This window comes from Mesoplodon bidens (genome assembly GCF_964165515.1).
Source record: "Mesoplodon bidens genome assembly, chromosome: 5".
NCBI lineage: Eukaryota > Metazoa > Chordata > Mammalia > Artiodactyla > Ziphiidae > Mesoplodon > Mesoplodon bidens.
Window position 1 is genome coordinate 141,473,941 of NC_138161.1, and position 26,995 is coordinate 141,500,935.

The following is a 26,995-nucleotide window of genomic DNA, read 5'->3' on the forward strand; positions in this document are numbered from 1 at the left end:
AAGCCATTGCTGTCTCATTGAGAAGTGTCTCTGGGTTTACTGTTTGGGTTCTTGGTGAACACAATTCCTCTCTGTTTAATGGGCCATGATCTGGTCTTCCCCCCACCCCCGACGTAGTCTTTACAGCCTGAAGACCCCTATGAATATTCACCCATCTCCTTGGAGGCCACTTTCATATGCACTATTGGCCTGAGGACTTTTTTCCTCCAAAGAATAATCCAATGGTCAGATTCCCCCAGTGCCAGTGCTGTTCCCTGACTAGGTAGTTTTGAGAGATTGGCCTTACCTCAGTTTTCTAGGGGGGGGTGTGCTATTCTGGCTCTGGTGCTGGGATGGGATTCTGGTGGCCTGGAAGAAGGAGGTTAGGCTTTTGGCAGTAGTGATGCAAACAAAGGGAAGGTGTGTGGCTGCAGAGAGTTCTTGAACATCCAACGGTCCAACCACTCAAGATGAATTTAATGAAGGGACCAGCTTTCAGGGTCACAAAGCTGACCACGGTGCCAAGTAAGTGCTACCCTCAACTCTTAGTGGCCTGCAGCCATGGAAGTGTGGACACCTGTCACTTGGAAACATTACATTCAGGCTCATCGCTTTTTTAAAAAAGAACCAGTTTCAACTCACTTCCTAGGACCTGCTGTGTTCCATTATTTGGGTTTTACATGGATTACACTGATTCTATCATCTATAATCAGAGCCCAGGAGACCTCAAAGGGAAAGAAATAGGATCAGTGAGCATTTCATGAAATTTGGACTTAAATGTGATTTTACAAAGTACAATACAACATCAGAGCAATTATTTTTTCATTTTCTTCTATTCATGTGCAGGGGTGAGGCTAATTCACAGAGACAGTGTATCATTTCACTAATACATTATTTATTCTCAGTATATTTAGAATACCAAATATATTTAGATTATCAAAAAAAAAAAAAGAAAAAAGAAAAAAATTCTTTTCTCATTCCTCTAGGGACAGTTTCTGGCCTGTGACAGAAAGAGGACCTGCAGTGGGGAGTCCATCTAGAATTAGCAGATGTTAGCAGAAGTGGAAAAGGTTGGTTTCCTCAAACTGAAATCACTTTGGTCCAAGTAATGTTCAAGATCATAGTGTAAGAAAACTCAGATAATGAGCTGCAGATATGATAAATATTTTTCCCTACCAACTTTCCTTCAATCAGTGTTTATTAGTAGCCAAGTTAGGGTGGGGGTGGGGGGAAGGGGCACAAATCAAATAGCAGAAAATGATGTCTTTTGATTGACTCTTTTTTTCCTTTCAGGATTGTTCTGGGGGATGAGTTGGGAAATAGATCATCAATGGGCCATTGGCTAGAAGGAGGAGGGAGAGTCTGCCTAAATTATCTAAGTGAATGATATGAATTCAAACCACATTCTATCATCAGATTAAAAAGCTTATGTTAAAAAAAAAGAAATAAGAGGATTGGAAAATGTGGGCTATAGCCTCTAATGCACATCTGCTAACTCAGCTGTTTTGTGATGGAACATTTAGAGACAGAGGCCGGTGTCCAAGACCATCTGGCCTCACCACAGCTGAAACCAAGGCTTTCTAACTTCCACCTGTGAGTCAAAAGCAATGGGAAATCAAGGTAAAATGTCCTTGTTTTTGGGTGAGCTCCAGTTGGGGGATTTCTTCTGCTCCTGCCGAGGTGTCTAGGAGGGCTACACGTAGTCGTACTTGGAAGGATGAGATTGTCCCTCATCTTCTGTGCGGGCACCCGCATCGTATATCTTCTTGTTTTTGGTGTTGGACTCAAAGACAGTGCTGGCTTTGAAGCCTCCAGGCCTGTAGGCAACATTGTGGCCCGAGGCGTGATAAGAGACGGCTTTGTAGCTGAAAGCAAAAGAAACATTCTATGACCATAGATGTATTTGGTAGGAGGACAAACTACTCATTTTCCCTAGGATGTCTGACTTTTAGCACTGAAAGTCCAGTTTCCCAGGAAACCCTTAGTCCTGGGCAAGCTGAGACAGTTGCTTCCCTGGGCTTTGGGACACTGGCTTTTCAGCCTCTGCGGTAGAGCAGAAGTTCTTGCTTTGTATTAGAGCTGGGGGGTTAGTGACTAGTGAGTTCCCTCTGTTCATCAATTAAGATGAAGCTGAACCAGAAATGATGTCCAGGGGAACATGGTTATGCCAAAGAATCATAGAATTTGTGAGTTGGGAGGTATTTACATGCAACCCATCTCCCCTAATCTGCTTAGTATGTGGATGAGGTAACAGAGGCTCTGAGAGGGCAAATGACTGGCTAGAGGTCACAGGGCTGGTGAGCAGGAGAACCTGACTGGGATCCAGGTCTCCCAACCCCAAGCCCAGTTACAGAGGTACAACAGGTATTCTCAACAGCAGTGCTGCTAACATTTTGGAATGGATACTTCTTTGTTGTAGGGGCCTGTCCTGTGCTTTGTAGGATATTTAGCAGCATCCCTGGCCTATACCCACCAGATTCCAGTATCACCCAACCCTTCCACCCCAAAGCTGTAACAATCAAGAGTCTTCAGATGTTGCCCAATATCTTCTGGGGACCAGGGCAGGGGTGGGTGGGGGTGGGAGGTGGGTAAAATTGCTCCCAGCTGAGGACCATTGAGTTACAGAATACTGGAGTCAGGGGGAAACCCAGAGGGCTGGGTTTTTCCTTCAACAGCATCATTTCTAAATCTGCTCAGGCTGAAATAGGGCTGTTCTGTTCTTTAGGTCTCCTCGTAAAAGATAAGGTTCATGATCCTTTTGTCAGTAGAGTTCTTCCATGTACCTATACTGATCATTCTGCCTGCAAATGATATGTTAAAATGGACTCGGATAAAACGTCTGGTTGCATTGAGATGGGGAGACTCACTTGGTTTCCTCGGGCTCCAGGCCCCGGCAAGCGATGCACATCAGCACGCCCCCAATTAGCGTGAGGCCTCCAGCGACCCAGCCAACAAACAGAGCCGCACCAAAGGTGTACCTGGGTGGGGAGACAGTGGCTGTGAAGGTGGTTGACTCAACTCCTCGGGCTCTACCCAGTGAACCTGGCCATGCCCATCCTCTCTGTCCCCACTTTTGGATTCCACATCTATCCCAGCTCGCCCCTGAACACAGCCCTTTGGGTCGCAGTCAACTGAATCAGGTGTCCTGGAGAATAGAATTAGGACTGAAGCTACTCAGCAAAACAGCTGTGGGATTCTTAGGCCCCTAGCATCACTCAGGCATAGAATTAATCATAAACTTCGAATTTCAGAGAAACATCTCAGGAAATCCCACTCCCTCCCTATTGGCAAAGGGAAGTGGCTTGAAGGTTTGGTAAGAGAAGTTTGAGAGATTATGGGATCAGTCTCAAATTATTTCAGAAGGAATTTTGGTCTCTTGGGTTCTTACTGTGGGCCAAGAAGCTTTTATCTTCTCTAACTCAAGTAACCCTGGTAACCGTCCATGCCGGTAGGAGCATTATGTTTAGAAAGAACTAATGTGAAGAGACCAGTCACTCTTTCATTCATTTCTTTACTCATTTGTTCAACAAATATTTATTGAGCTCTTACTATGTGCCTGGCACTGCCTGGCACCGGGACAAAGGGATGAACAAAACGGACACAGATCCTACCCTCATGGTGCTTCTGTTCCAGTCCACACTGAATTCCAGTCCACCAAGGCTGGTACTCTTCCCCTTGGAGGGTTGCCTCCAATGGGACTCAATTACATCAACACAGGATTGTCTGAGAACAAAATCTCTGAAGTTGCCTGCCCAAGGGACACGGGAATGTTCTAAGGAGACGGTGTAAGAGAGTGATGGCGGGCGTTAGCGCTGGGTGCCAGGCGGGCGGGGGACTCCTCGGGCAGGGGCAGTGACACCAGGCACCCAGACACTGCGGCCAAGAAGGGCTCTTCAAAATAGGGTGACCAACCATCCTGATATGCCTGTGACACAGAAGTTTCCCAGGATCTGGGACTATCAGTGCTAAAACTGGGGAAATCCCAGGAAAAGCAGGATGAGTTGATCAGCATGCTTCTAAGTTTCCCCTGTAGTCAAGAGACCATGAGGGGGGATGAGGAGGATGAGGCAGCTTATGGGGATCACATTTTTTCCTATTCTTGAAATAAAGCAGGAACATGGATGGCGAGTGGAGTTCCAGGGAGCCAGAGAGTAATGGATTTATCACGTGCTCATGCTCATCTGTCTCCCATGATGGTGTTGCTAGAGAAATACCAAGTGTATCCACTCCAGAGATGACGGGTCACTTAGGTATAATATTTACATTGCTCTCCCAGAACAAGATCTTTCTCCTTCAGGAATTTGCTGCTGTTTCTTGCTATGAAATACATCCCTTTGAAGTGGCTGAATGAATATAGGTATTGGAATTGCTCTTCCATCTTTGAAAAGTTGTACTCTGCTTCCGACACCAAATTACAAGGAGGTTTCATCTCCCTACACTAGACCATGACCTCCATGAGAACGAGGACCTTGTGGTTATCCCCAGACCTCAGAAGAGTGCCTGTATGTTCGATACATTTGTAGAATGAATGAATTAATGAATGAGAGAAAGAGCAGCCGCACAAGGAAGAAATATTACTTTTCTCATCTGTACCGCACCTCCCTCATTTCGATTCCAGCTTTTCCCTGTCCCTAGCTGGGTTCCCGTCATGAACTGGAGACGTGGGGGTGATGCTCATTTACAGGCTTGGGTTAACAGTGCCTGTTTCATTGCCACCACAATGGGGCCTGTGTAAGAGTGTTAGATAAATACTGTGAACTGTCGCTGTATTTCAATGCAAATGTCAGATCAGCCTCAAGTCATATCACCAAGGATATTTCACTGAAATGAAGTTTATGAATTTACAGATCATTGTTGATTTATGATATGGCATGGTTGCCTCTGATAAATTTTTGCTATTTCAGGCACTGACAGTCACATTAGGCATACGTGTTTAATCGGATTTTTACAACAATGTTCACCACGGAATACTGAGACTAGATTAGGAGGTTACCTGGTCTGGACGGTCTGCACCATCCCACCCATGCCAGTGTACATGTTAGCTGTGGACATCCAGAAGTTAGTAACCAGCATGTTGGCAAACACAGACACTCCAGCGATTGCACAGAGACCTGTGGGCAAGAACAAGAAAACTCTGGAGTCAGCTTTAAATGGCTCACATTGTTTGTGAGGCAATGCATGTTTAAACGCGTTTAGAGGAGCAGGTGCAGAATATTCTATTCCTATAACAAGATGGTCAATCCAAGCCTCGATTATTGAATTCCCACTATGAGTCAGACCCTGTGCTAGGTGCCTACACTCTCTTATCTCTCTAGTTGAGGAAGGATTTGTACGTGAGCAGAAAGAGATTTTCCATCTTGGGACCAGGGGTCAGTAGTACAAATATTTTGGGCCTGGTCCTTTGAGGATGTCAAGGGCTTTTCCCTTAAAATCATTTTCTAAAGTCTCACCCAAATAATGCCTTTAGGGATTGAGTCACATGTCTACCTAGAGTTGAGAATCTCTCATAATGAAGTGAGGGTGGCAGCTAAGAGGGACACCGGCACTCATGATAATTCTGTAGAGTGTAAGTGAGCCTTAATCTCAGATCTTGAATCCCAGTGTGTAAAGCTCTGATCCATGTTCAAACCATGCTCACTAGGGAGAAGCCCTGTCCTCTGCCAGAATGATTTTGCTTTGACATTCCTGGATGTGCATATGAGAGAGGGAACCCCAGGCTCCTTGTTTACCTGAGATGATGAACATGATCCCGGAGGTAAGTGTCATTTTGGCTTTGGCAGAGTCATCCATGTTGCCAATGCGGATGCACTTTAGGGCGAAGATGGCCACCAGGAGGCCGATGACACTCAGGACGATGCCCACAATCATCAGGGCTCGCACTGCCTGCAGCATGGCTGCGGGTCGCGGGGCAAGACACAAGCAGACAAGTAAGACCACCTCAACGTGACTGATTAGGCTCTGGTTTAATACAACAAAACAACTACAACCAACCAGCACCAAACTGCAGAGAAACGGCAAGTCCATAAACTGTGAGCCTTATCATCATCAGGGGATATGAAATTGTGAAAAATGCAAAACCATCGCTTACACTCCCCTGATTGATGAAAGACATGCACGCAGAAGTCTATAGAATGAGAAAATTATGAACTGTTGGAGCTGGGAGGGCCAAGGGAATTTAGCTATTTCATGTCCTCATTTTAAAGCTTGATAACCTGGGGTCCAAGAAGGGGAAATGGCTTGACTAAGGTGCCATTAAAAATTATTGATAGAGCTTATAGTAAAACTGTGTTGCTTTGACTTCTAACCCAAACATCTTTCTTCTCGAGTCTTTCCATAGGAACTCAGTGCTTCATAGGGTTGTGTCCACTTCCAGAAAGCTCAATACTCATTTACAGCCTATAATGAAGCAAGGCCACTAGGTGGTATACCCGGGGCACTGTATTGTTGCCTCTTCCCAAAGGGACTACTAAGGTCATGGTTAGCTGTAGGTTTGGGGTCTACATAAAAAGACGATTATATCAATCTCAGGCCTTTCAGCACAACCACAGTTTATCAGCAGTTCCCTTTCCAGGAATCAATGGAAGCTGTACATCCTGCTGGGACTCTCCTGCAGTGACCTCCCCTCCAGATATTTCCAAAGAGGTTTCTAGTGCATCCTTAAGGTGTAGTGACTCATCCCAACAGTTTTTTACTGAGCCTGCATGACTAGGCATGGGGAGGACGGTGAGTAACAGGTCGGATATGGTCTCTGCCCTCACGGAGCTTATGCCAAAGTGGGGAAAGAAAGTCATTAAACATGTCCACCACAAGCATAATTAATTTTACAAAAGGAAGATAAATTAGTTCTTGTGTCTTCCAGAGGGAAAGGCCACTAGTGTGGGTGGTTCTGGTAGAGCAGAACTGAAGAACCATGTGAAGCAAAGCAGAGAGCTCTGTCCTATCCTAGCTGTCATAGACAACTGCTACTTTTTTTTTTTTTGGTACACGGGCCTCTCACTGTTGTGGCCTCTCCCGTTGCGGAGCACAGGCTCCAGATGCGCAGGCTCAGTAGTTGTGGCTAACGGGCCCAGCTGCTCCGCGGCATGCGGGATCTTCCTGGACCGGGGCACGAACCCGTGTCCCCTGCATCAGCAGGCGGACTCTCAACCACTGCACCACCAGGGAAGCCCGCCAACTGCTACTTTTAATTGAAAGCTATTAGGGACTTTTCAACGTTAAGAGATTGAATCCATATAAAAACTCCCTTGCAATGTAGGTAATATTATTATCTCTATTTTATAATTGAAGAAATTGAGACTCAGAGGTTAAATAACCTGCCCAAAGACACATATCAAAGGAAAGGCAGAGCTGGGGGTCAAACCTGGAACTGTTTCAAAATGGTTATTTTCCCATCACAATACATTGCTCTGAGGTACTTTATCCTGGAAAAACAGGTAGAGTTCTGGCTGCCAGCAAGGTATAGGGATCTGTAAGCTCCTAAGAGAATGTATCCTTCAAACTTGGAGACTAGACCATAAAATGTCATCCTCTGAAATGGATGCTAAGAATGTATAAAGGAATAGTCTCCAAAAATCATCTCAGGGAATTGTCTGTCCCAGGAGATTACTTATAAGTGTGACTCTCAAGACAAGGGAGCCCTGGGAGGAATTCTCTCCAATCTCTTCGGGAAGATTTCATCTCAGATATGGCCAATATCAGGGGAGCTGCCTGCTTATTCACTCTAACGTGTGTATCATAAAGCAATTTGTCATGATGGAAGAATTGGAAATCAATGAAAGATACTGAAAACAGGAGAGGTAGATCATGCACAGTTCATTAAAGAGCCTTCTGCAGTGTCTGAGGAATAGAGGCCCCGGCAACTTTCTCATCAGGTAGCGAGACAATGGTAACCAGCTACTCTAGTTCTGTGCCATTGACCTCCATTCACTTAATTCTGATTCTCTTCTCCCTAAAGAAACTTCTGCTTTTTTTTTTTTTTTTTTTTTTGCGGTACGTGGGCCTCTCACTGTTGTGGCCTCTCCCGCTGCGGAGCACAGGCTCGGGACGTGCAGGCTCAGCAGCCATGGCTCACGGACCCAGCCGCTCCACGGCATATGGGATCTTCCCGGACCGGAGCACGAACCCGTGTCCCCTGCATCGGCAGGCAGACTCTCAACCACTATGCCACCAGAGAAGCCCCGAAACTTCTGCTTTTCACTTTGCTTCCCTGCTGGGAAGAGATTTCTATAAGCATCCATCATCAGTCTTGGTCCTATTAACCACTATATTCTGGGGGTAAATGTGTTGGTGTACGGTGTGGATCAATCTTCCAGGATCTGACCATTCAATCCTAGAAGAATTGATGAACATTAGCGTCTTGGGCTTGCAGTTTCCTGATGCTAGAGCCACGGTGGCCCCAATGAAAAGAACTCATGAGGGCTTAAGAGTGGCCTCTGGATCCACACCTTAATATAAGAGGGCTCTAGTGTGTCACCTCTGTTTTCCAAAGTCTTGCCCAATGGCTTTGTTGACCCCACACATACTGGGAACAAACACCTCATCCATGCCCTCATTGACAAATGCAAGCATGTGACATCTACTTATGTATTTATTTATACCTTTGTGTATTCATCCAGCACATGTTGGTATACTCTCATAGTCAAACATTAACAGATTCATGCGCTCATCCATGAATTCATTCATTCATTCATTCATCCATAATGTATTCTTAAGCTCAAATTCTCTGCAAAGCCCTTTGCCAGATGCTGTAGGAAGAATAAAATTTCATGATAAATAATCTCTGTCTTCAAGCAGTTTGCAACCTGGAAGGATTATATTTTCACTGGAAATCCTGAACCTCAAATTTCTTTTCACCTTGGGAGTACTTTGGCTAAGAAATCATAATAGAACCCCTTTCTGACAGTCACTCATGGTGTGGTTCTAGCTCTCTTTCACACACACAATTAAACTCTAAGGCTGTGGTTCAGGACAGCTATGGAGAGGACATTTGTGGGGCAGCCCCAGACTTCAGGAAATACCCTCAGGGCTCTTCTATTTTTGCATGTTGCTACCAGAAAACAGGACCTATGAGAGGAGGAAGGGACTTTGACTTTCCTTCCGTCTTGTCCTCATCGGCCTCTTATGAACTTCAAATCTACTCAGGATTTGAGTACATACATGATTTGTTAAAGGTTTTAAAGGTTAAAGGTTTTAAAAACTGCTCTTGTTCTGATATTCTAGCCTTAAGCCATTCAGAGAACAAAATCTTTTATCCCTTTTGAGAAGCACCTGGCAAGGCATCTGGTTAAAACAAACAAAACCCAACCAGCCAACCAACCAACCAACCAATCAACCAATCAACCAGCCAAATAAACAATATTGACCAAGTAGGATAAAAAATATCCCTTCTTCATTCTAAGAAAAATTTTACTTATCCTGGACTGTTGGCAAGGATGGGGTCATTGAATCCCTTTAAATGAGTGGTTCTACTATTTGTTCCTGAAAACATGCCATGTATGTGCTGTGGCTGTGGCTGAAGTATGTGGTCTTCCCTGACATTGTTGGATTAGAAGGGATGGAGATGCCAGCTGGTGGGAGGTAAAAGCACTGGGCTTGCCTGATGTGGAGAGCAGCTGCTGCTGTGTGTGCCACAGGATTCCCTGGGTACCGAAGCCTTTGCCTTTGCAAAGACAGCCTTTGCCTTAGGCTCTCAGATGCCCTCTTGCTTTTGCTGGGTCAGGTTTGCATGACAAGACCTCATTCTTTACCGCTCTCTCTTGATCTCTGGATTTCTGATGAACACTGGTACCTGCTTTGAACCAGGGGTCCACCTTGACCCTGAGCTCCTTTTTATTTTTTAGAATCTCCTTCTAGGGTTAGGGTTAGCTTACCACTTTCTTTTAGCCTGTGGTTGGGCAAAGACACAACACTGTCTTAAATCTTGTAGGGCCACTGTCAGAGCCACAACTCTGGACCTGGATGTATGAATCAAGATCTTCCTTGCTTTGGAGACCCCTTGTGGGTGTTCTTCTGAGGGTGGGAGCTGTGATGGGGGCAGCTGCCAGAAAGCGAGGGGAAATGTTCTTCACTACTCATTGCTAGAACTCCCCTATGTCTAGTAATGACCATGGAGATGCATGGTGGTGACCCGAACTTCCTTTCCATCTGGAAGATTCTACCACCTGGAATACTAATCAGTCTCCATGGATAAGTCACCAGAGGAACTGCTTCCAAAGGAGGTAGATTTCTCTTTTAGCCTCTCTGTCTCTTATTTGATATTCTGAGCAAGGGGCATAGGCTTATCAGCTGATAACAGGTGAGTCAACGGGTTCTACAGACTGATTTCCTGCACCAAAGGTGTGACTACGGCATTCTTTCCAATGAACAAAGACGTATTATCAGACCTGAAGGGTGGGCAGGATTCAGGGCTGACAGAAGCAAACAGAAAAATGGGAACTCAGTGTCCCCCCGCCCCCGACCGTTGCAATATATCTTATTCCCCCAAAGTAGCTATGAACTGACAGGCAAGGCGTGGTTCCCAATCCTGGCTGTGCCTTAGCCTCTTCTGGGGACACTTTTAAAGAAATGTTAATGTTTTGCCCTGATCCCTAGGGATTTTCACTTAATTGTTCAGTGACATAAAATTGCAAGGAATAATCTGGGAAAACAGCTCTCAAGAGGGCTTAGGAGGAGGTGCTCAGAATGGGGAGTTGAGAGGAAAGAGTTCCCAGTGGCTGACATCACTAAGCTGGCTAGGGGGTGTGGGTGGGGCTGATGAGACCGCAAGTCACAAAGTGCCAAAGACTGGACATGGGGCCTTTGTTGGGGCGGGGAGAGGGAGGACCCATATCTTCAGGCACAGCTTGGCTTCTGATTGAAGGCAGGAATGTCTGGTGGAGGAGCCCAAAGGAGGGGATCCCAGAGGAGGGAAGTCTGAGGCCAGACCTCAGAGGGAAAGCCCTTCAGAACAAGGTGGGGAGGCTTCGATTCTCCAGAGATCCCAGGGAACCAATATGGAGGTCCTGTGTATCTCATGAAAACTGCAGACTTCATGATACCAGGTGTCATTAGGCAAGTCTTTTAACCTCACGGAAGCCAAGTCTCCTCAACTCTGGAGTGGGATAGAGATATTTCTTGCAAAGAAATGTTGTGAGGATCAGATGCTGATGGCCCCAGCATGGAGCTAAGCCAGCCTCAGTAAGTTTTAGTTTTTTCCCCTTCCCTAAAAAGAAGTTATCTCTCCATAGAGAACGAACTAGTGGTTACCGGTGGGGAGCGGGGGAGGGGCAATATAGGTGTGTGGGAGATACAAACTGTTGGGTGTAATCTAGGCTACAAGGATGTATTGAATAACACGGGGAATGTAACCAACATTTGGTAATAACTGTAACTGGAAAGTAAGCTTTAAAAATTGCATAAAAATTAATTAAAAAAATAAAACAATTTGAAAAAAAGCAGTTCTCTCTCTCCAACCTGACATGGCTTTGGTTTGTGCTAACCGTGGACAAACCTGAATCCTCTCACATGGTGATAAAATATAGTTGAGAATTTGAAAGCCATGGGTGAGAGAGTGTGAAAGGCAGGAGTGGAAGAAGACTTGAGAAGAGGAGGAAGAGAAAGGCCTGGACCCAGGCAGGGGGGAAGATCTCCTCTTGTTCACAATATTTCAGGATGCCAGTTGACATTGTGGTCACTCCTGCTGCCTTGAGGACTGGCTATTCTTAAATCCACACTGTTCTCCAAGGCCATACATGATCAACGATTTAAAGTATCTCCCCTTCCACAAACTCAGTCCCAAGAAATGTCTTTCCTGGCTTTTGGTGGGATCCTGTTCCCCCGATGCAGACCGGCAGGGCTGGGGTCCCCCTCTGTGAAGGCTGCCTGGAGCTCTTCAGAGTTTCAGATTTGTGAGCAGTTGTCGGGAGTGGTACAGGATGTGGTACAGAGATCTGTGGGATCCTTTTTAATTTGGGGATGTGAGGGGGCTTCAGGGAGGAGATGGTATTGAGCTGAACCTCACATATGGGAAGATTTGTGCAGGTGGCAGTTGGGGTGTAAGACGGGGGACATTTGGGCAGTAGGGGCAATGGGTATCCAGGACCAAGTCCAAGGCATAGTAAATGGACAGGGAAGCCTTAGGTTGTGGGCAAAGGGCTGGTAAGAGATGGGTCAGGGAAGGGAGGTGAGCAATGCAGGAGGGCGTGGGTGTCAGGCTGTCATGTCTGCACCTAATTAAGCTGGGAGTGGGGAACCATGGAAGCTGGTTAGGTCTTGAAATATCCAGGGAGATGACAGGTGAGACCTGGAAGTTGGTGACTGGAAGATTCTGCCCGACCTTCTGCCACAGTCAAAGCAGAAAACGCTCTAAAGAGATGAAGGATAGAAACCAGATTGTGAGAGGTGAAGAGTGAGGGGTGGTAGAAAAATTTAGTCTTTTAATTTGATTGTCAGTGAGCCGGGGAGAGACAGAAATGGACAATGATCCGAATCAGGAGAAGGTTTTCCAGTAAAGGAGGATATAAGCATAAGGGAGGAGGAAAGATGAAAGAGGCAAAAAGGAGAGGGGCTGATCAGCGGTGATGGCCAGACAGGAGGGCGTGGGGCATTCACAGCCGGGGTGGAGAGGTCGGCCTTGGGCGGGAGGGAGGGGGGGAGGGGGGGAGGGGATCTTGTTCTGCAGAGAGGTGGGGAGATGAGCAGAGATTCTGGGAGGGCTCAGGGAGGATGGGATCCCTCGGTAGAACAGGAAAGACAATGGGAGTGGCAGCGATGGGGTCTGGCCATTTAGGAGAGTGGGGATACTTGGGAGCCCCATGTGTAGAAAGATACAGAATGAGCAAGAGATTGATAACATGTGACGGGGCCCTGGGTTAACGAGCTGAAGTCATGGAATGTCATGCCTTAATTTTCAACATTAGGTCAATCTTATTTTTTCATTTAATAGTTAAAATTAGCTAGCAACTCAACAATCCACGGTCTCGCACCTCCTCCCTTCTTTTTTTTTTTTTTTTTTTTGTGGTACACGGGCCTCTCACTGTTGTGGCCTCTCCCATTGTGGGGCACAGGCTCCGGACACACAGGCTCAAGGGCCATGGCTCACGGGCCCAGCCGCTCCGCGGCATGTGGGATCTTCCCGGACCGGGGCACGAACCCACGTCCCTTGCATTGGCAGGCAGACTCTCAACCACTGCGCCACCAGGGAAGCCCACATCTCCTCCCTTCTGACCTTTGCCCTCACGCTATAGCATCATCCCTCCTCCACGGTTTCCTTCCCTCCAGCCAGATTCTACCTCCCTTGATTCTCTAAGCAGGTCTCAGTCAGTGATCGGCCTGTCCTGCAACACAAGTGACTTCTAAAAATGCAGTCAATACCCCAATTCTTCCACTCTGCCACCCACCTTCTATTTCTTACTGCACATGGAGGTGAATTACTTGAATTGCTCCTTACAATTCAATTTCAAGGGCTTCACAGGCTCTTAACAGTTTTGCGCAAATTTATTCCCATCTACCTGTCCACAAAGTGTTTGTTTCAGAGAGGCAAAACCCAGCCCCGTTTTCCTTTCCTCACCCAACTCACATCTGGGCCACTCCTTGGAGCCACTGATTAGCCTGACCTTTTATTTCTTTTTGCTTTAAAAAACAAATACAAGGGCTTCCCTGGTGGCGCAGTGGTTGAGAGTCCGCCTGCCGATGCAGGGGACACGGGTTCGTGCCCCGGTCCGGGAGGATCCCACATGCCGCAGAGCGACTGGGCCTGTGAGCCATGGCCGCTGAGCCTGCGCATCCGGAGCCTGTGCTCCGCAACGGGAGAGGCCACAGCAGTGAGAGGCCCGCGTACCGCAAAAAAAAAAAAAAAAAAAAAAAAAAAAAAAAAACAAATACAAGTAGAGCTTCCATAATATCTAGAATGCAAAGTTCCTATGATTTCTATTTGAAATAATTATCTGTATGAGAAACAGGGATTTAGCTGATTTTATCTTCAGGGGTGAAACGATGTCACATTTATAATTATATTTATATTCTGAAATTATTATAATATCATTACAGTTCTATAATTATATTTTGACATGCATTGTTTTCTAGGAGTGCATACCAGAACCTCTCAACACAAATGCAGAGAAAGGATATTTATAGTTTAATGGCAATGTACACTTTCCGGCACCTACAGAGACTCCAGTTTTTCAAAGGAAAAATTAATTGACTTGATAATGAAATGATATTAGCTCCCAATAAACTTTTTTGACTGGAAGAAAATATTCACCATCCTACCTACTCCCGTGTGTGTGCAGGCAAGAGCAAGTCACATGCACATACATGCACACGATTACTTTTCTCCTGAGAAACATTGTCTATTCTAGTATCATGAGCCTGTCCTCACGACAGACCCATTCTTTTCATGACCTGCTTCCTTACTGGCAATTCCTTTGACCTGAGTATGAAATCTCCGATGTTCACCGCTACGACTATAGCCCTCTTTGACACAGGGTCAGCTTCTTCTCTTACTCACACCTCTGATCCGGAGCCCGTGCTGCGAGGGTCATGCCCTGCGCCCATCTCACCAGTCCCTCCTGGCTGCGGTGAGAGAAGCAGGCCCTTCCCTGCCTCACCTGTGCCCTCGCCTACCTGGCAGGCCCAGGATGGTGAAGTAGGGCCGGCACTCGGTGAAGCCGGAGCTCTGCTGCACGCAGCTGCGCCAGAGCCCTTCGTACTGGAACACGGCGGTGACAGGGTTGTCGTACAGGTCCTGGGTGCTCCACGTGTCCATCACCGTGGCGGCAATGCAGCCGGCCAGGCCCAGGATGGACAGCAGGAAGCCCACCGCTTGGCATGTGGTGGTGGACATGGCCTCGGTCGCCGTCCTCCCGCCCAGCTGCTGCCTTCGTCCTGCTGTGCTCCCGGGGAGCTGCTCTGATTAGATGGTTTCCCTCGGCCCTTGGTGTTTGCTCACAGTGTTTTCCTTAGATAGTTCAGTTTCACTCTTGGTTCAAGGGTATTATTTTTTCATTTGTTAGGGAAGCAGCCCCAAGAGGCATTTGTCCCGCTGCACCGCGCAGGCCCAGCTGGTTTGAGGGCGAGGCGGTCTGAGCGGACCTCCGCCCCATCCTGGCTCAGGCTCTGCCCCGAGGGCGCCACCCTCTGGGGAAGAAGCGCAGCTGAGACCCCCCACCCCGACCCCCAAAAGCCCTTCCTTTAGGCTCTGCTCATCACAGGAAACCACTTCGCCTGACCTCACTTAAAAAAAAAAAAAAGCCTCCAGGAATCTCCTCTTAGACCAGATGTTAACATTTTCTCCTCAAGACTAAAACCACATTTCACTGACATAGTTCCATTTTGATCTTACAGAAATGGGTAGGGATGGTATTATTATTTCCCACCCATATTTTTTTGGGGGGGAGAGGCTGTGAGTCAAGCGACCTACAAACAGGTTAAGAAACTTGCCCAAGTGCCTTGAACCACAGCTACATTTTTTTTTTTTTTTTTTTTTTTTCGGTACGTGGGCCTCTCACTGTTGTGGCCTCTCCCGTTGCGGAGCACGGGCTCCGGACGCGCAGGCTCAACGCCATGGCTCACGGGCCCAGCCGCTCCGCGGCATGTGGGATCCTCCCGGACCGGGGCACGAACCCGTGTCCCCTGCATTGGCAGGCGGACTCTCAACCACTGTGCCACTAGGGAAGCCCCCACAGCTACTTTAAAGATGACAAAGTTGGAGCTCCCATCTCAACTTCCAATCTGGGGCTCCTTCTCTGTTTCCATATGGAGTGGCAGAGGCAGGCAGAGTTGTCCCCTCTTTTGAGAACAGGAAGCCAAATCCTAGAGATAGGCTCTCGGTCCACGGGTATTGGAACTGGGATGAGAAGGAGCAAGGCATTGTGTTGACGGCCATCTCACCCTTTCACTCCTGTTGCAAGAACCACGTGAAGACCACGTGGCAGGCAGACATGGAAGTTCCACAAAGGCCAGGAGGATGGAACAGGGCAGGCTGGGCCAGAGACCCTGACCTGGTTACTGAGAGGCCTAGCATCTGCTCTCGACACTGTCCCTAACACACTGTGTGCTGCGTGATTTGGGACAAATGGCTCAACCTCTGTGGGTCACAGTTTTTTCACCTGTAACATGGACAGATTAAACTAGAGCACTTCAGAGCCCTTTCAGGTCTCACACACTGTCATCTTCTACATTTTGCAAAAGCGGTTTTCACTACAGTTGGTCAAAATATCAGGATTATATAGTCACACAAAGGAGAGACTTGGCTGGAGATCAGCCATGGCGTTTTGTCTACATAATTTGATTTTAGAATTATGTTAGGGAATTGATGGACCTGCTGCTTCCTGTAGGTGGTGTGTGTCTGGCCTCCGAATTCAGACACATTTTAATGAGACTTTCCCCAAATCTGGATGTCAAGGCCCTGATACACAGCCCCCCACACCCATACCCCAATCTCTAGCCTGCAGACAGGTTCTCCCGGAAACAGGCCTGTGCATCTGGACATTTCAATGTTATCTTGGGTGCACCCAGCCACCACTCCCACGGCTTTAGTCCCAGCAAACACAGAAAGCAAATATGCAAGGTCTCCCCTCTGATTTGAATGGAGGCAACGCTCCCCTCAACCGCACACCTTGCTTTAGGTTCTGTGATCAGTGTTTGTAGAGAAAGAAGAATGAGCCAGGAAACCCAGAAGACGAGAGCAAGCAAGAGTTACATGACTAAGGTCAAGTCATGGCTCTGTGTCCCCTGAACTGAGCTACAAGGCCAAGTCTGAAATGTGGGTAGAAGGCAGCTAGAAGAAGTGACTCTGGTCTCTGCTGGTGGACAGGGATCGACCGATTCAATTGGAAAATGTTGGAGTAATTCAGGAATGATTCTGCCACTGTCTCTGTGGACAGAGCTCATCCTACTCTTTTTTTCAACTAAGAGGCAGGCTTTTTATCCACAAAGAGATCTGTAAGAGTTTGGTTTCCAGTTGTTCATTTTATGACATGTGTCTACCCGCTCCCCACACATTGACTACAATACCACCAGAACAGTAGATTGAAAATGGAAACATTAAAACGAAAAAGTTATTATAGTTATCTATTCTGATTCATGGCAGTTTCCCCACCCACTCTCCTATGCAAATGTTTTTATGCAAAATTTCAGGACAGAAAAAACAAAGTGATTCAGGTAATAATGAATTAAGCTTTCTTTCTTGTTTGAAATGGCGACAGTGACTTTATGTTTTTGGAGGAAGGACAAATTAAGTTTAAAGGAAAAACTAAAGCTCCCTCTACCTAGGCAGAATACTGAACGAGTGGAGAGAAATTCTAAGTCTATACACTTTTAAAAATATGAAATAAGTACTAACATGTTTTAAAACATGTGGAAGATGGGATTTTTCACTTCCTGGTGAGTTTTCTGTGCTCCAAAATGAGTGGACCACTGCTTTAGCTGTCACTGCCAAAGAGTGAATGGGGGTCTGCAGAGGAACATCTGGCTTTCTTGTTCATGGCAATAGGCTTTGTTAAAATATATTAAATGTATCTCTAATGATAGTGATAGTTTGTGGTCTGATTATAATAGTATATAATAATAATGGTAATAATTCATGGTCTGATTGTATTTAACAATAATGGGGTTGTTACAACTTTGTTTAATCACCTTTAAAATGGAGCAAAAATTTTGGCTGACTTCTTAGGGAGAATCCTCCCTATATTCAACTTTAAATTTGGTTCTGGTGGTGGCATTTCAGGTTGTAAATTTCCAGGAGCTTATATTATTTTACTGACATTGGAGACAACATTTCCCCTACCTTTTCTTTACCTCATTTTAGGAATATTAATATAACACCATCTATGGTAATTAGGCAAAATGGTGGTCAAATAGCAATATAAAATATCATAGCTAGGAATATAGGAGGAGTAAAATTAGTATTATTAGCAAGACAAATGATTGATACACCTATTGATTTTTTTCTTTTAAACTGTTAACACACTTTATATTCTTAATTCCTGACTCCACCTTTTGGTGCTCAAAATAGAAAATTTAGAAGTAGGGAAAATTAAAAAAAATCTTACTCACAGTTTTAAATCCTAGACAAAATATCTGGCATACTTTCTTTTTAATCCATTCTCTGTATATATTTTTACACGATTAAGAGATTATGCAATTTAATGTTTTGTGCTTTTCACTTGATTGCATACATGTGCAATTAAAATATTTTGTAAACATTGTTTAATATATTTAATTTAGTATATTAATATCCCATTATATAGAAGTGCTACTATTCACTAAAACAGCATCTATTCTTATATAGTTAGATTATATCCCTTCCCCAGCTTTTTTTTTTTTTTGGTATGAAAAACAATGTTATGATGAACATTTTTCACATAACTCTTTGTTAGCATTTCTGATTAGTCTTTTAGGACAGTTTCCTAAGAGAGGAATTAAGATGTCAAAAGGTGTGAAGTTTTAAAAAAGCTTTCTTATGTAGAAGCAGACTTTTTATCATAAATTTTATTCCTAGCAGCAGTATTTGAAAGATCTTGCCTTATTGTAGCGTTACCTACACTGTGAATTTGGTAAGTTATACACGATCACTTGTTTTGATTTGCATTACTTTGATTACTAATGAGTTTGACACTATATTTTTTAAACAAATATTTACGGAGCATTTGCTTTTCCCTTTTCTTGAGTTGTCAGTTTGTACTTCTTCCTCATTTATTTGCTGGAATTTTAGCATTTTTTTCTACCAATTTATATGAATTATTTATTTGTTAAGGATCTTAATATATTGCTATGATTACTAAAAAGATCTTTTCACATCGATTATTTCCTTTTTCGTGTTTATCATGGTTCTAGAAAAATACAGCGTATTCCATTTATATGTTCACAGTACCTGGTGCATAATAATATGTGCTTAATAAAAATCTGTTGAATGATGTAGTAAAATGACTGTTCTTTTCCATGCTTAGGAATTTAATTTCCATTTAGAAATGATATTAGAATTATTTTAGAATTTTAGAAAGTTTAAAAGTATTTTATGTATCTTTACATTTAATTAATCTGGAATCTATTTGGGTTTATAGTCTATGATTCTTTTTTTCCCTCAAAAAAGTTAATAATTTTTACAGCACTTACTGAATAACCTTCCCTCTCCCTGTGCTTTGTAAAACCTCCTCTCTCTATATTAAATTCATGTATGTGTCTTTCTAATTTTAGACTTTGTTCCATTGACCTTCTGTCCATCTTTGGGCCGAAGCACCCTTTTAATTATCGCAGCTTTAGAATTTGGTTGAATATCTGGCCGAGCTAGCTCTTTACTTTTGTATTATTCTTAAAAAAAAACATTTAAAAGTTAATTTCATCTACTTTCTTCTTATAGATAACCATTTTGTCAAGTTCCCAAAGGAAAACTCTTACTAGCATTTTGATTAAAATTCTTGTAATATTATCCACACAAGGTTACGCTCTGCAGAAATTCTTCCTGGGTTTGAATTCTCACCTGCCACTTACTACTACAGTGTCACTGGGCAAATTCTACAGCATTTTTGTGCTTCAGTTTCCTTATCTATAAAATGGAGGTAACACCACTACTTACCTCATAGCGTTGTGAAAATTAAAGTTAAGTGTAAGGTAATTTATGTAAATTTATACAACCATGTAAATTATATTTTTAAAATATAAATAACATATGCTAATTTCTTGAGCCAATGCCTAGCGCAAAGTAAGGTCTTAATACATTTTATTATTGTGTAATTAGTTAATTATATTATTTATTGTTATCCATTAATTAGGAACAAATTCACATCTTTATAATATTCCTATCTAGGAACCTGTAGTATATATTCCCATTTAATTGACATTTAAAAGTTTCTTAGTAAACCTCTTTTTTCATCTTTATCCTTGCCTAATATTTACACTTGATCTTAACCAAAAGGCCGAGAAGCGATCCTTGCTTAATATTTAAAGGTATTCCTAAGTGCTTAACACATATTGTATTGTGTTGCCTCACAAAGAGGTCTAAGTTATTTTAATTCTCTTAATACACTACACTCTCTCATGCCACTGTGTCTTTTCCAATGATTTTCCTCTCTTTCTGGAAAATTCTTTATCTCTTTATGTTCCTGGGTAACTCATACTTCTTGTTAGTAACTCAGCTCAGCTGTCATTTCCTTTAGGAAGTCCCTTCCCTCATGTCTGCTGGCTATGCTTTATTGCAGTGATTCTTAACTGGGGCTGCTTTTGCCCCAGGGGATATATGGCAACGTCTGGAGACATCTTTGTTGTCACAACTGGGGAGGGAGAGGTGCTGCTACTTCCATCTAGTGGATGGAGGCCAAGGATGCTGCTAAATATCCTATAATGCACAGAACAGTACCCTACAAAAAAAGAATTACATGACCTAAACTGTCAGTAGGGCCGAGGTTGATAAACCTTGCATTGCAATGGTTTGTGGATCCTCTGTCTCTCCTTCTAGATTTGTGAGCCTTTTGATATCTATGTTCCCCATGTGCAGACAGCTTGGGACATAGTAGGTGCTCAACAAATGTTTGTTGAACAAATAAACGTTCTTTCTAGAGCCACGATTTCTGTGTTACTGGGTTATAAAATTTTTTTAAATTTAAAATTTTAATTAATTAACATATTTATTTTGTGTTATTGTTTATTTCCTATTATTTCTGCCTGTGTAGGAGGACCAAAGGCTTTGCCTTTCTTTCCTTATCCCTGCCAAGAGGAGACCTTGTCCAAACCCGGTCAGCCCAGGACAGGGGGGCTGCCAGTGATGGTTCTAGTGAAAAGACTTTGTCTAGGAAGATTGGCTGCCAGTCCTATGGCTCAGCTTTCTCTGGAGGGTTTGGTTGTGCCTGATTTCTTCCCTCTGAGCCTGAGTATCTGTGTTTGTGTTCTTGGGAGTATGTAGCTTCTCCATGGAAATTAAAATATTCTGTGCTTTCATTTCAATGGCAATGGAAAGGAAGTTAAAACAAGTATGTTCCAGATCCTCAGGCTATAGCCACTTACGGTTTGGGTTCATTTAGGTGTCTATGATCATGTTTATATCAGGGGTCAGTGAAGTAATAGCCTCAGCTGCTACTTGAACAAAGGGTTCATTCCAGCTCAAATAGAAATGGAGTCAGGGGAATGTCTCCCTACCTTGTGGCACTGGCACCATGAGCTCAGACCCCTGTGCCCTGGTGGTCAACACTGCGGTAGCATCACCAGCAGCATTGTTCTGTCCTGTCTTTGCATAAACCCGATTGCGACAGTTCGTGGTGGTAAATACACAGCAGAGAACTACTCCTCCCCAATTCCAGAAATAATTGGGTTGATAGCCTTAGGGCCACATTCAGTAGTTCCACATCCCAACCTCACCTCAAATGAACAAGACCATTGCAAAAAGCAGCAAGTCACAGATGCCTCATCACTACAGACTCAGGAGGATGATTCTCTGATGGGGCGGTGGCTAAGTGTATGATGTGAGTACCTCGAACTTATTAATACCCTTTTGTAAAACAAACCCACGTGAATAGAGAATCTGCATTAATAATACTAAAGTCAAAACACTGAGAGAGGTGAAATACAAAATCAGACTTGTGGCTGTCTCTTTGTCCTGTTAAATTCCAAATGAAAACCAACAATATCCCTAACACCAGATGAATTTTGACGTTTGTGTTTATTAGTTTTTTAGTGGTATTTATATTACATTTGCAAATGTGGCTTTGGTCCTTGTATAAGATTTATATGCATTAGGAATTTAAATCTATTGTTAAATCTATTGTTATACGTGTTTATATTAAAGTGACACTAAAATGAACACAATTAAAATCAACATTGAGGGGCTGCAAGAATTTCTTTCTTATAAAAGTGATTCCTACAAAATTCTCCTTGAAAAATCCTTCTCTGAACTATCTAGTCGCAGGATCTTCACATATGAGCACACACAAAATTTCCAAGAGAAGGCCCTAGAGCAGTTTCAGTCTGGCTCAGTTTTAGCACTGTGGATGTGGGCAAGTCACTTTGCCCTTGTAAGTCTCCCTCTCTTGACCTGCAAAATAAGTACCGGGGTTGTTGACAGCTGTTGCTAGTCCAGGACACTCCCCAAGACTGCAGCCCCAATCTTAGGCAAGAGGGGAGGATAGGAAAGGTGCCTTTGCACTGGGGATTTCTGCTTTGTGTCTGAGAGCCTTGGGGCTCCCAGTTAGGGCTGTGAGCTAGGGCTTAGGTGCAGGCAGGTCTGAGCCTTGGCTTCATTTGCATGTGACTTTGGGCAAGTTACCCCAGCTCAGCTTCCTTGTTTCTAAGAAGGTGGCAGTGATAGCACCAAGTTCACAGGGTGGCTTGTAGAGATTACACAAAATATTGCAAGGCAGTTGTTGGCTCAAGTGCTCGTGCCAGGTCTGCCATAGTTATTTGCCCTTTGTGAAGCCGTATGACTCCTCAGACGTCACGTGGGTGCTCTGTGCGCGAGAGGTCAGCCTCAGGCTGACTCTCTCCTTCGTGGCCTCTAGCTCTGCATGGACACAGGTCCATGGACAAGACCTCTGAGAGATTTGGGCCATTTTGCATTTGAGGTGAGGGAGAATCCCAAGGGCAGATGGTTAGCCCCGAAGCTCAGGAGGGGTCAGCAGGACATAGGGATGTGGGAGTGGCTCGCCTTCCTCCAGCCCCTGGTGGAGGGAGACCTCACTGAATCGGCAGCTGGTCACCCATGGATCTGGTTCACATTCTCCTGTTTGCACCCAGGCCCTTCATCTCTTAGCTTGGCATTCGATGCTCTTCATCATGACCTCCATAAAAACCCTCTTCTCCAGCCAAGGTCATTCCTTCATTTCCTCCCAAGTAAGACTTGGGTGGAAGCACCCCCATGCCTTTGCCCATGCTGTTTTTCCTCCTGGATGCTGCCGCTCTAACGCCTAACTACCTTTCAAGGGTCACTTGTGGGGTTTCCTTCTTGGTGGGTCTCTTCCTGGGCAGGTCATCCTCATCTCATCTCCTGCAGCACCGGCCTCCTGTCCTCCTTACTTGCCACCTTGTCATACCCAGCCCGCAGTGCACTTTCACATTTTGAGGGTGGGCGCCAGGCCCACAGAATCCTGAGGTTGTAGTGAGCTCTCCATCCATAAGTGTGGAATGTATGAAAGACTGAGTCACTGCGTCACTGAGTCTTTACCTCTTACCTTCTGTGCGGGTCTAAGTCTTGACCCTGCAGCCAAATGGGAAATTCCTGCAGGAGAAGCCCTAGTTTCTATTTCTGACCGTCTTTACTGTGTCCACCTTAGGAAATGCCTCTCCCCAGACTTTGATGTATATTTATGGAAGGAAAAAGAACTAAGAAATAAAAATGACAAGTGTATTCATTGTCTTACTCTGTTACCTGAGTGAAAGACACTTTTAACATTCTCTACTCTTGAGACTTGAAGTTTTCTTCAAGTTAACATGACCCATCTACAAATCCTTGAAAACAAATCCTTGTGTGGCTAATATGCCAGTCTGGACATCACAGCCCACACCCTTTTGCCCCGCACAGTGGAGTGCACTTTCTACAAGGGTCCTCTGTGCAGAGAGTGGCCTGAAGCTGGTTCCATGTGGCCAATACATTCCGGAGGTCAGGAGATGCAGAGAAGGGGCCCATCTGGTGCCCCCGTCCCTGAGAAATGCAGCACCCTGTTCTTTTTCTCTGTCCCTTTCCTCTGCTCCCTTTCTGTTGCTGCTATGTGCTGAGGTATCCCCTGGAAGCTGGGACCAGGCACAAGGGGAGCTGGAGATGGAACTCTGTTCAGGAGGTTCACAGTCCCCAACTCAGGGAGAGGAGATCTCAGGGCTAAAGGAAGGAAGTGGCTATGATCTGGGCCTCCTGAGTCCTGTTCCTGTTGGTGATTGAGACAACGCTATTGCTTGCATAGAAGTTATTTAAAAAATGTGCCCAATGGGGAGAACTGGGTACCATCCAGTTAAGGATACAGGAGCCCTACCAGCTCTAGGAAGCTCCTCGCCCTAAGTTTCCTGCACTCCTGTTCCCACCTTGGTGGTGGAGGCTTTTGCTTCTCCCTCCCCCGTGGCCCTTCTGTGGTGCACCAGACAGAGGCCGCTGTCTCCTGTCCACCTCTGTCTTCCCCCACATCCTGCCAGGTACCAGCCCTTACCTGGCAGCCCCAGCAGGGTGAAGTAGCCCCGGCACTCGGTGAACCCAGAGCTCTCTCGGACACAGGAGCGCCACAGCCCTTGGTAGTTGAATACAGCTGTCACCGGGTTGTTGTACAGATCCTGGGTGCTCCACTGGTCCATGCAGGTGGCGGCAATGATGCCCGCAATCCCAAGCAGTGAAACCACAAACCCCAAGCCCTGGCAGGCGGTCACGGACATGGTGGGGTGCAGAGTTGACACAGAGCACCACTCAGCAGGGGGCCAGTCCAGTTCTGAGGGCGCTGAGTGTAGGGATGGAGTTTTCTCAGAGAGGCTGGCACACACGTCACGAATGGGCCATGTAAGGAGGGGATTCAGCAGTGCCACCTGGGCTCGCCCTGCTCCTTTATCTACCTGAGTGAGATAATTTCCATAACATGGTACCAAGAGCCATTTGTTTTCCACCATATGTACACTCTACTCACTGTTTACCTTTTGAGGGAGTTTCCTGATTAGCCAGGCTCCCCTCTGTGGAGGGTAAAGCAGGAACAGAGGGCACTGCCTGCAACACCCACAGGCTGGCCAGACAGGGCTCCCAGTGGCTAAGCCACAAAATACTTGGAGATGTCAAAGGAATGTATCTATCTATCTATCTATCTATACATATATGGATGGATAGATAGATAGATACCTATAACTGAATCACTTTTTGGTACACCAGTAATTAACACAGCATTGTAAATCAACTATACTTCAATTTAAAAAAATACTTGGAGATGTCAAAGGAATGTATCTATCTATCTATCTATCTATACATATATGGGTGGATAGATAGATAGATAGATAGATATAACTGAATCACTTTGCGGTACAGCAGTAATTAACACAACATTGTAAATCAACTATACTTCAATTTAAAAAAGAACTTGGAGATGAAAGGGCTTCGTCCGTGTGGCTCTCCCAAGGTACTGCTGCTGCTTGCGTTAAAAACCTCGGTAAGGCAGGTTATGAGGCCGGACGAAATACAGCTGATTCTCCTTAAGCACGTTGCTTACGTCCTAGAAAGTTTCCAGGAACACTGAATGAGCGAATACCGAATCATTGCACCTGAGAGGGTACAGGGTTCGGTTCCTGTGCGCCTCGGGTCACATTTCTGTCAACCGATCAATACATAACCTTGTTATATGTGGGTTTCTGTCTAAAGACACCTAATTTACATTGTTGATTCACTAACATTGAACGCGTGGCCATCCGCACTAGAACTCAGGCCTGAAGCTCATCTGACACGTCCTTTTCTCTGTAAGGCATATCCCAGCCTTCTCGCCTTAGGAGCACTAACCAGCACTTCAGCACTATGCTTGGGGCCATTTTAAATAGAGAAATCACCAAATAAAAGCACAAAGACGTGAAAAACATGGCACTAAAATACTGCGAGAGAGGCGTTTGTTTACAGGATGAGCTGAAACAAGAAGGCAAAACCTTGCTTGTTTCGCCTCACCTGGGAACATGTACCTCCCACCGCCCATATATCTTGCCGTCTGCATATGCACATGTCCGGTGACCACTGAGGAAGCACCTTGAGTACTGATTAAGGTACATTCTAGCGAATAGGTGAACTGACATATATGAATGTGCAAATAATCGACCAGTTATTTGATGGAACTGAGTAGTGACTGTGGTCAAGCTGTTTGCAGCTTCTGTGGCACTGACTCCACCTTCAGCCCAGAGACCATGGGGGAGGGAAGACGGCAGAGGGTAGGAGCAGGACTGTCCTGGACTCTGGGGTCAGCAGCCTGGGTTCACCCTCGTGGCACCAGCTGTGTGAGACAACAGCTAAATCGCTTAACCTCTCTGAGTCTCATTGTCTTCATCTGCAAAATGAGATAATAAGAGTGATTATCTCTCTGGATTGTTTTGTAGCTTCAACGTGATAATGCATGTGAAATGCTAGGTATTACATGTGGAGCTCTGAACTCAGAAATAATAGCAAATATTACTAGGGCAAACTGATAGTAGTAGAATTAAAAGCTTTAGTGATTGACTGATCACTTTCACATTGTGTTTCTTCACATTGATCAGAAACTAAACCCCAGCCTCTCACACAAAGTATCTCTAGTTATAGAGAGGTTTTACAATTTTTTGGTCCAAATATCATTTCTACCTACTTTGACCCTGGATTCAAGTCTCAAGTCTTTTACCAACTCACAGAACTATATTATACATTGTTGGCTAATACCTCTGTACCTCAGTTTCTCCAAATTATTAAAGTATTTGTAATGTACAGAAATATTGGATCACTATGTTGTGTACCAGGAAAAAATAAAATAAAAGGTTTGGAATATCTCAGAAATCTCATAATTAAAAAAAGAGGAACCCCAGGGCTTCCCTGGTGGCTCAGTGGTTGAGAGTCCGCCTGCCGATGCAGGGGACGCAGGTTCGTTCCCCGGTCTGGGAAGATCCCATATTCCGCGGAGCGGCTGGGCCCGTGAGCCATGGCCACTGAGCCTGCGTGTCCGGAGCCTGTGCTCCGCAACGGGAGAGGCCACAACAGTGAGAGGCCCGCGTACCGCAAAATAAATAAATAAATAAATAAAATAATTAAAAAAAAAAAAGAGGAACCCCTTTCGTTGTCTGTGGTATTGTCAGGAAGGCTAATATGCCGTGTACATAAAATGTGTGTGTGTGTGTGTGTTAGCTTGTGTGGCAGTGCTAGGAGAGGAGAGGGGTGTGCTACCCTGGTTTTGAAGCAGGAGGGAAGAATCTGCCCACTTTTCTCTTGCTCCCTGAAGTAGCTGCTTGGGTCATTTATTAGAATCCCTCAGGGCATCTGGGAACATAGTTTGAAAACCACTGGACAAGATTCATTCACTAATCTATTCAACAATTTATACAGTGAAGGGATGGACTAGAAAATTCAGCTCCCTGGCCCAGGGAGAAA

The 26,995-nt window shown here is 44.9% G+C and overlaps 1 protein-coding gene across 2 annotated transcripts; it reads right to left on the bottom strand.

Annotated features, from left to right (window-relative positions):
* Window positions 1-1,672: 1,672 nt before the first annotated feature.
* Window positions 1,673-24,297, bottom strand: CLDN18 (claudin 18; the record flags this gene model as incomplete). Of its 2 annotated transcripts, none has more annotated exons than XM_081235454.1 (5): window positions 1,673-1,844; window positions 2,847-2,957; window positions 4,973-5,090; window positions 5,709-5,873; window positions 24,078-24,297. In XM_081235454.1, the coding sequence occupies 5 exons, from the start codon at window positions 24,295-24,297 to the stop codon at window positions 1,673-1,675; spliced, it is 786 nt and encodes a 261-aa protein (XP_081091580.1). The 2 variants fall into 2 exon arrangements, with proteins under 2 accessions (XP_081091580.1, XP_081091579.1); XM_081235453.1 differs by lacking the exon at window positions 24,078-24,297 and adding an exon at window positions 14,581-14,800.
* Window positions 24,298-26,995: the final 2,698 nt, after the last annotated feature.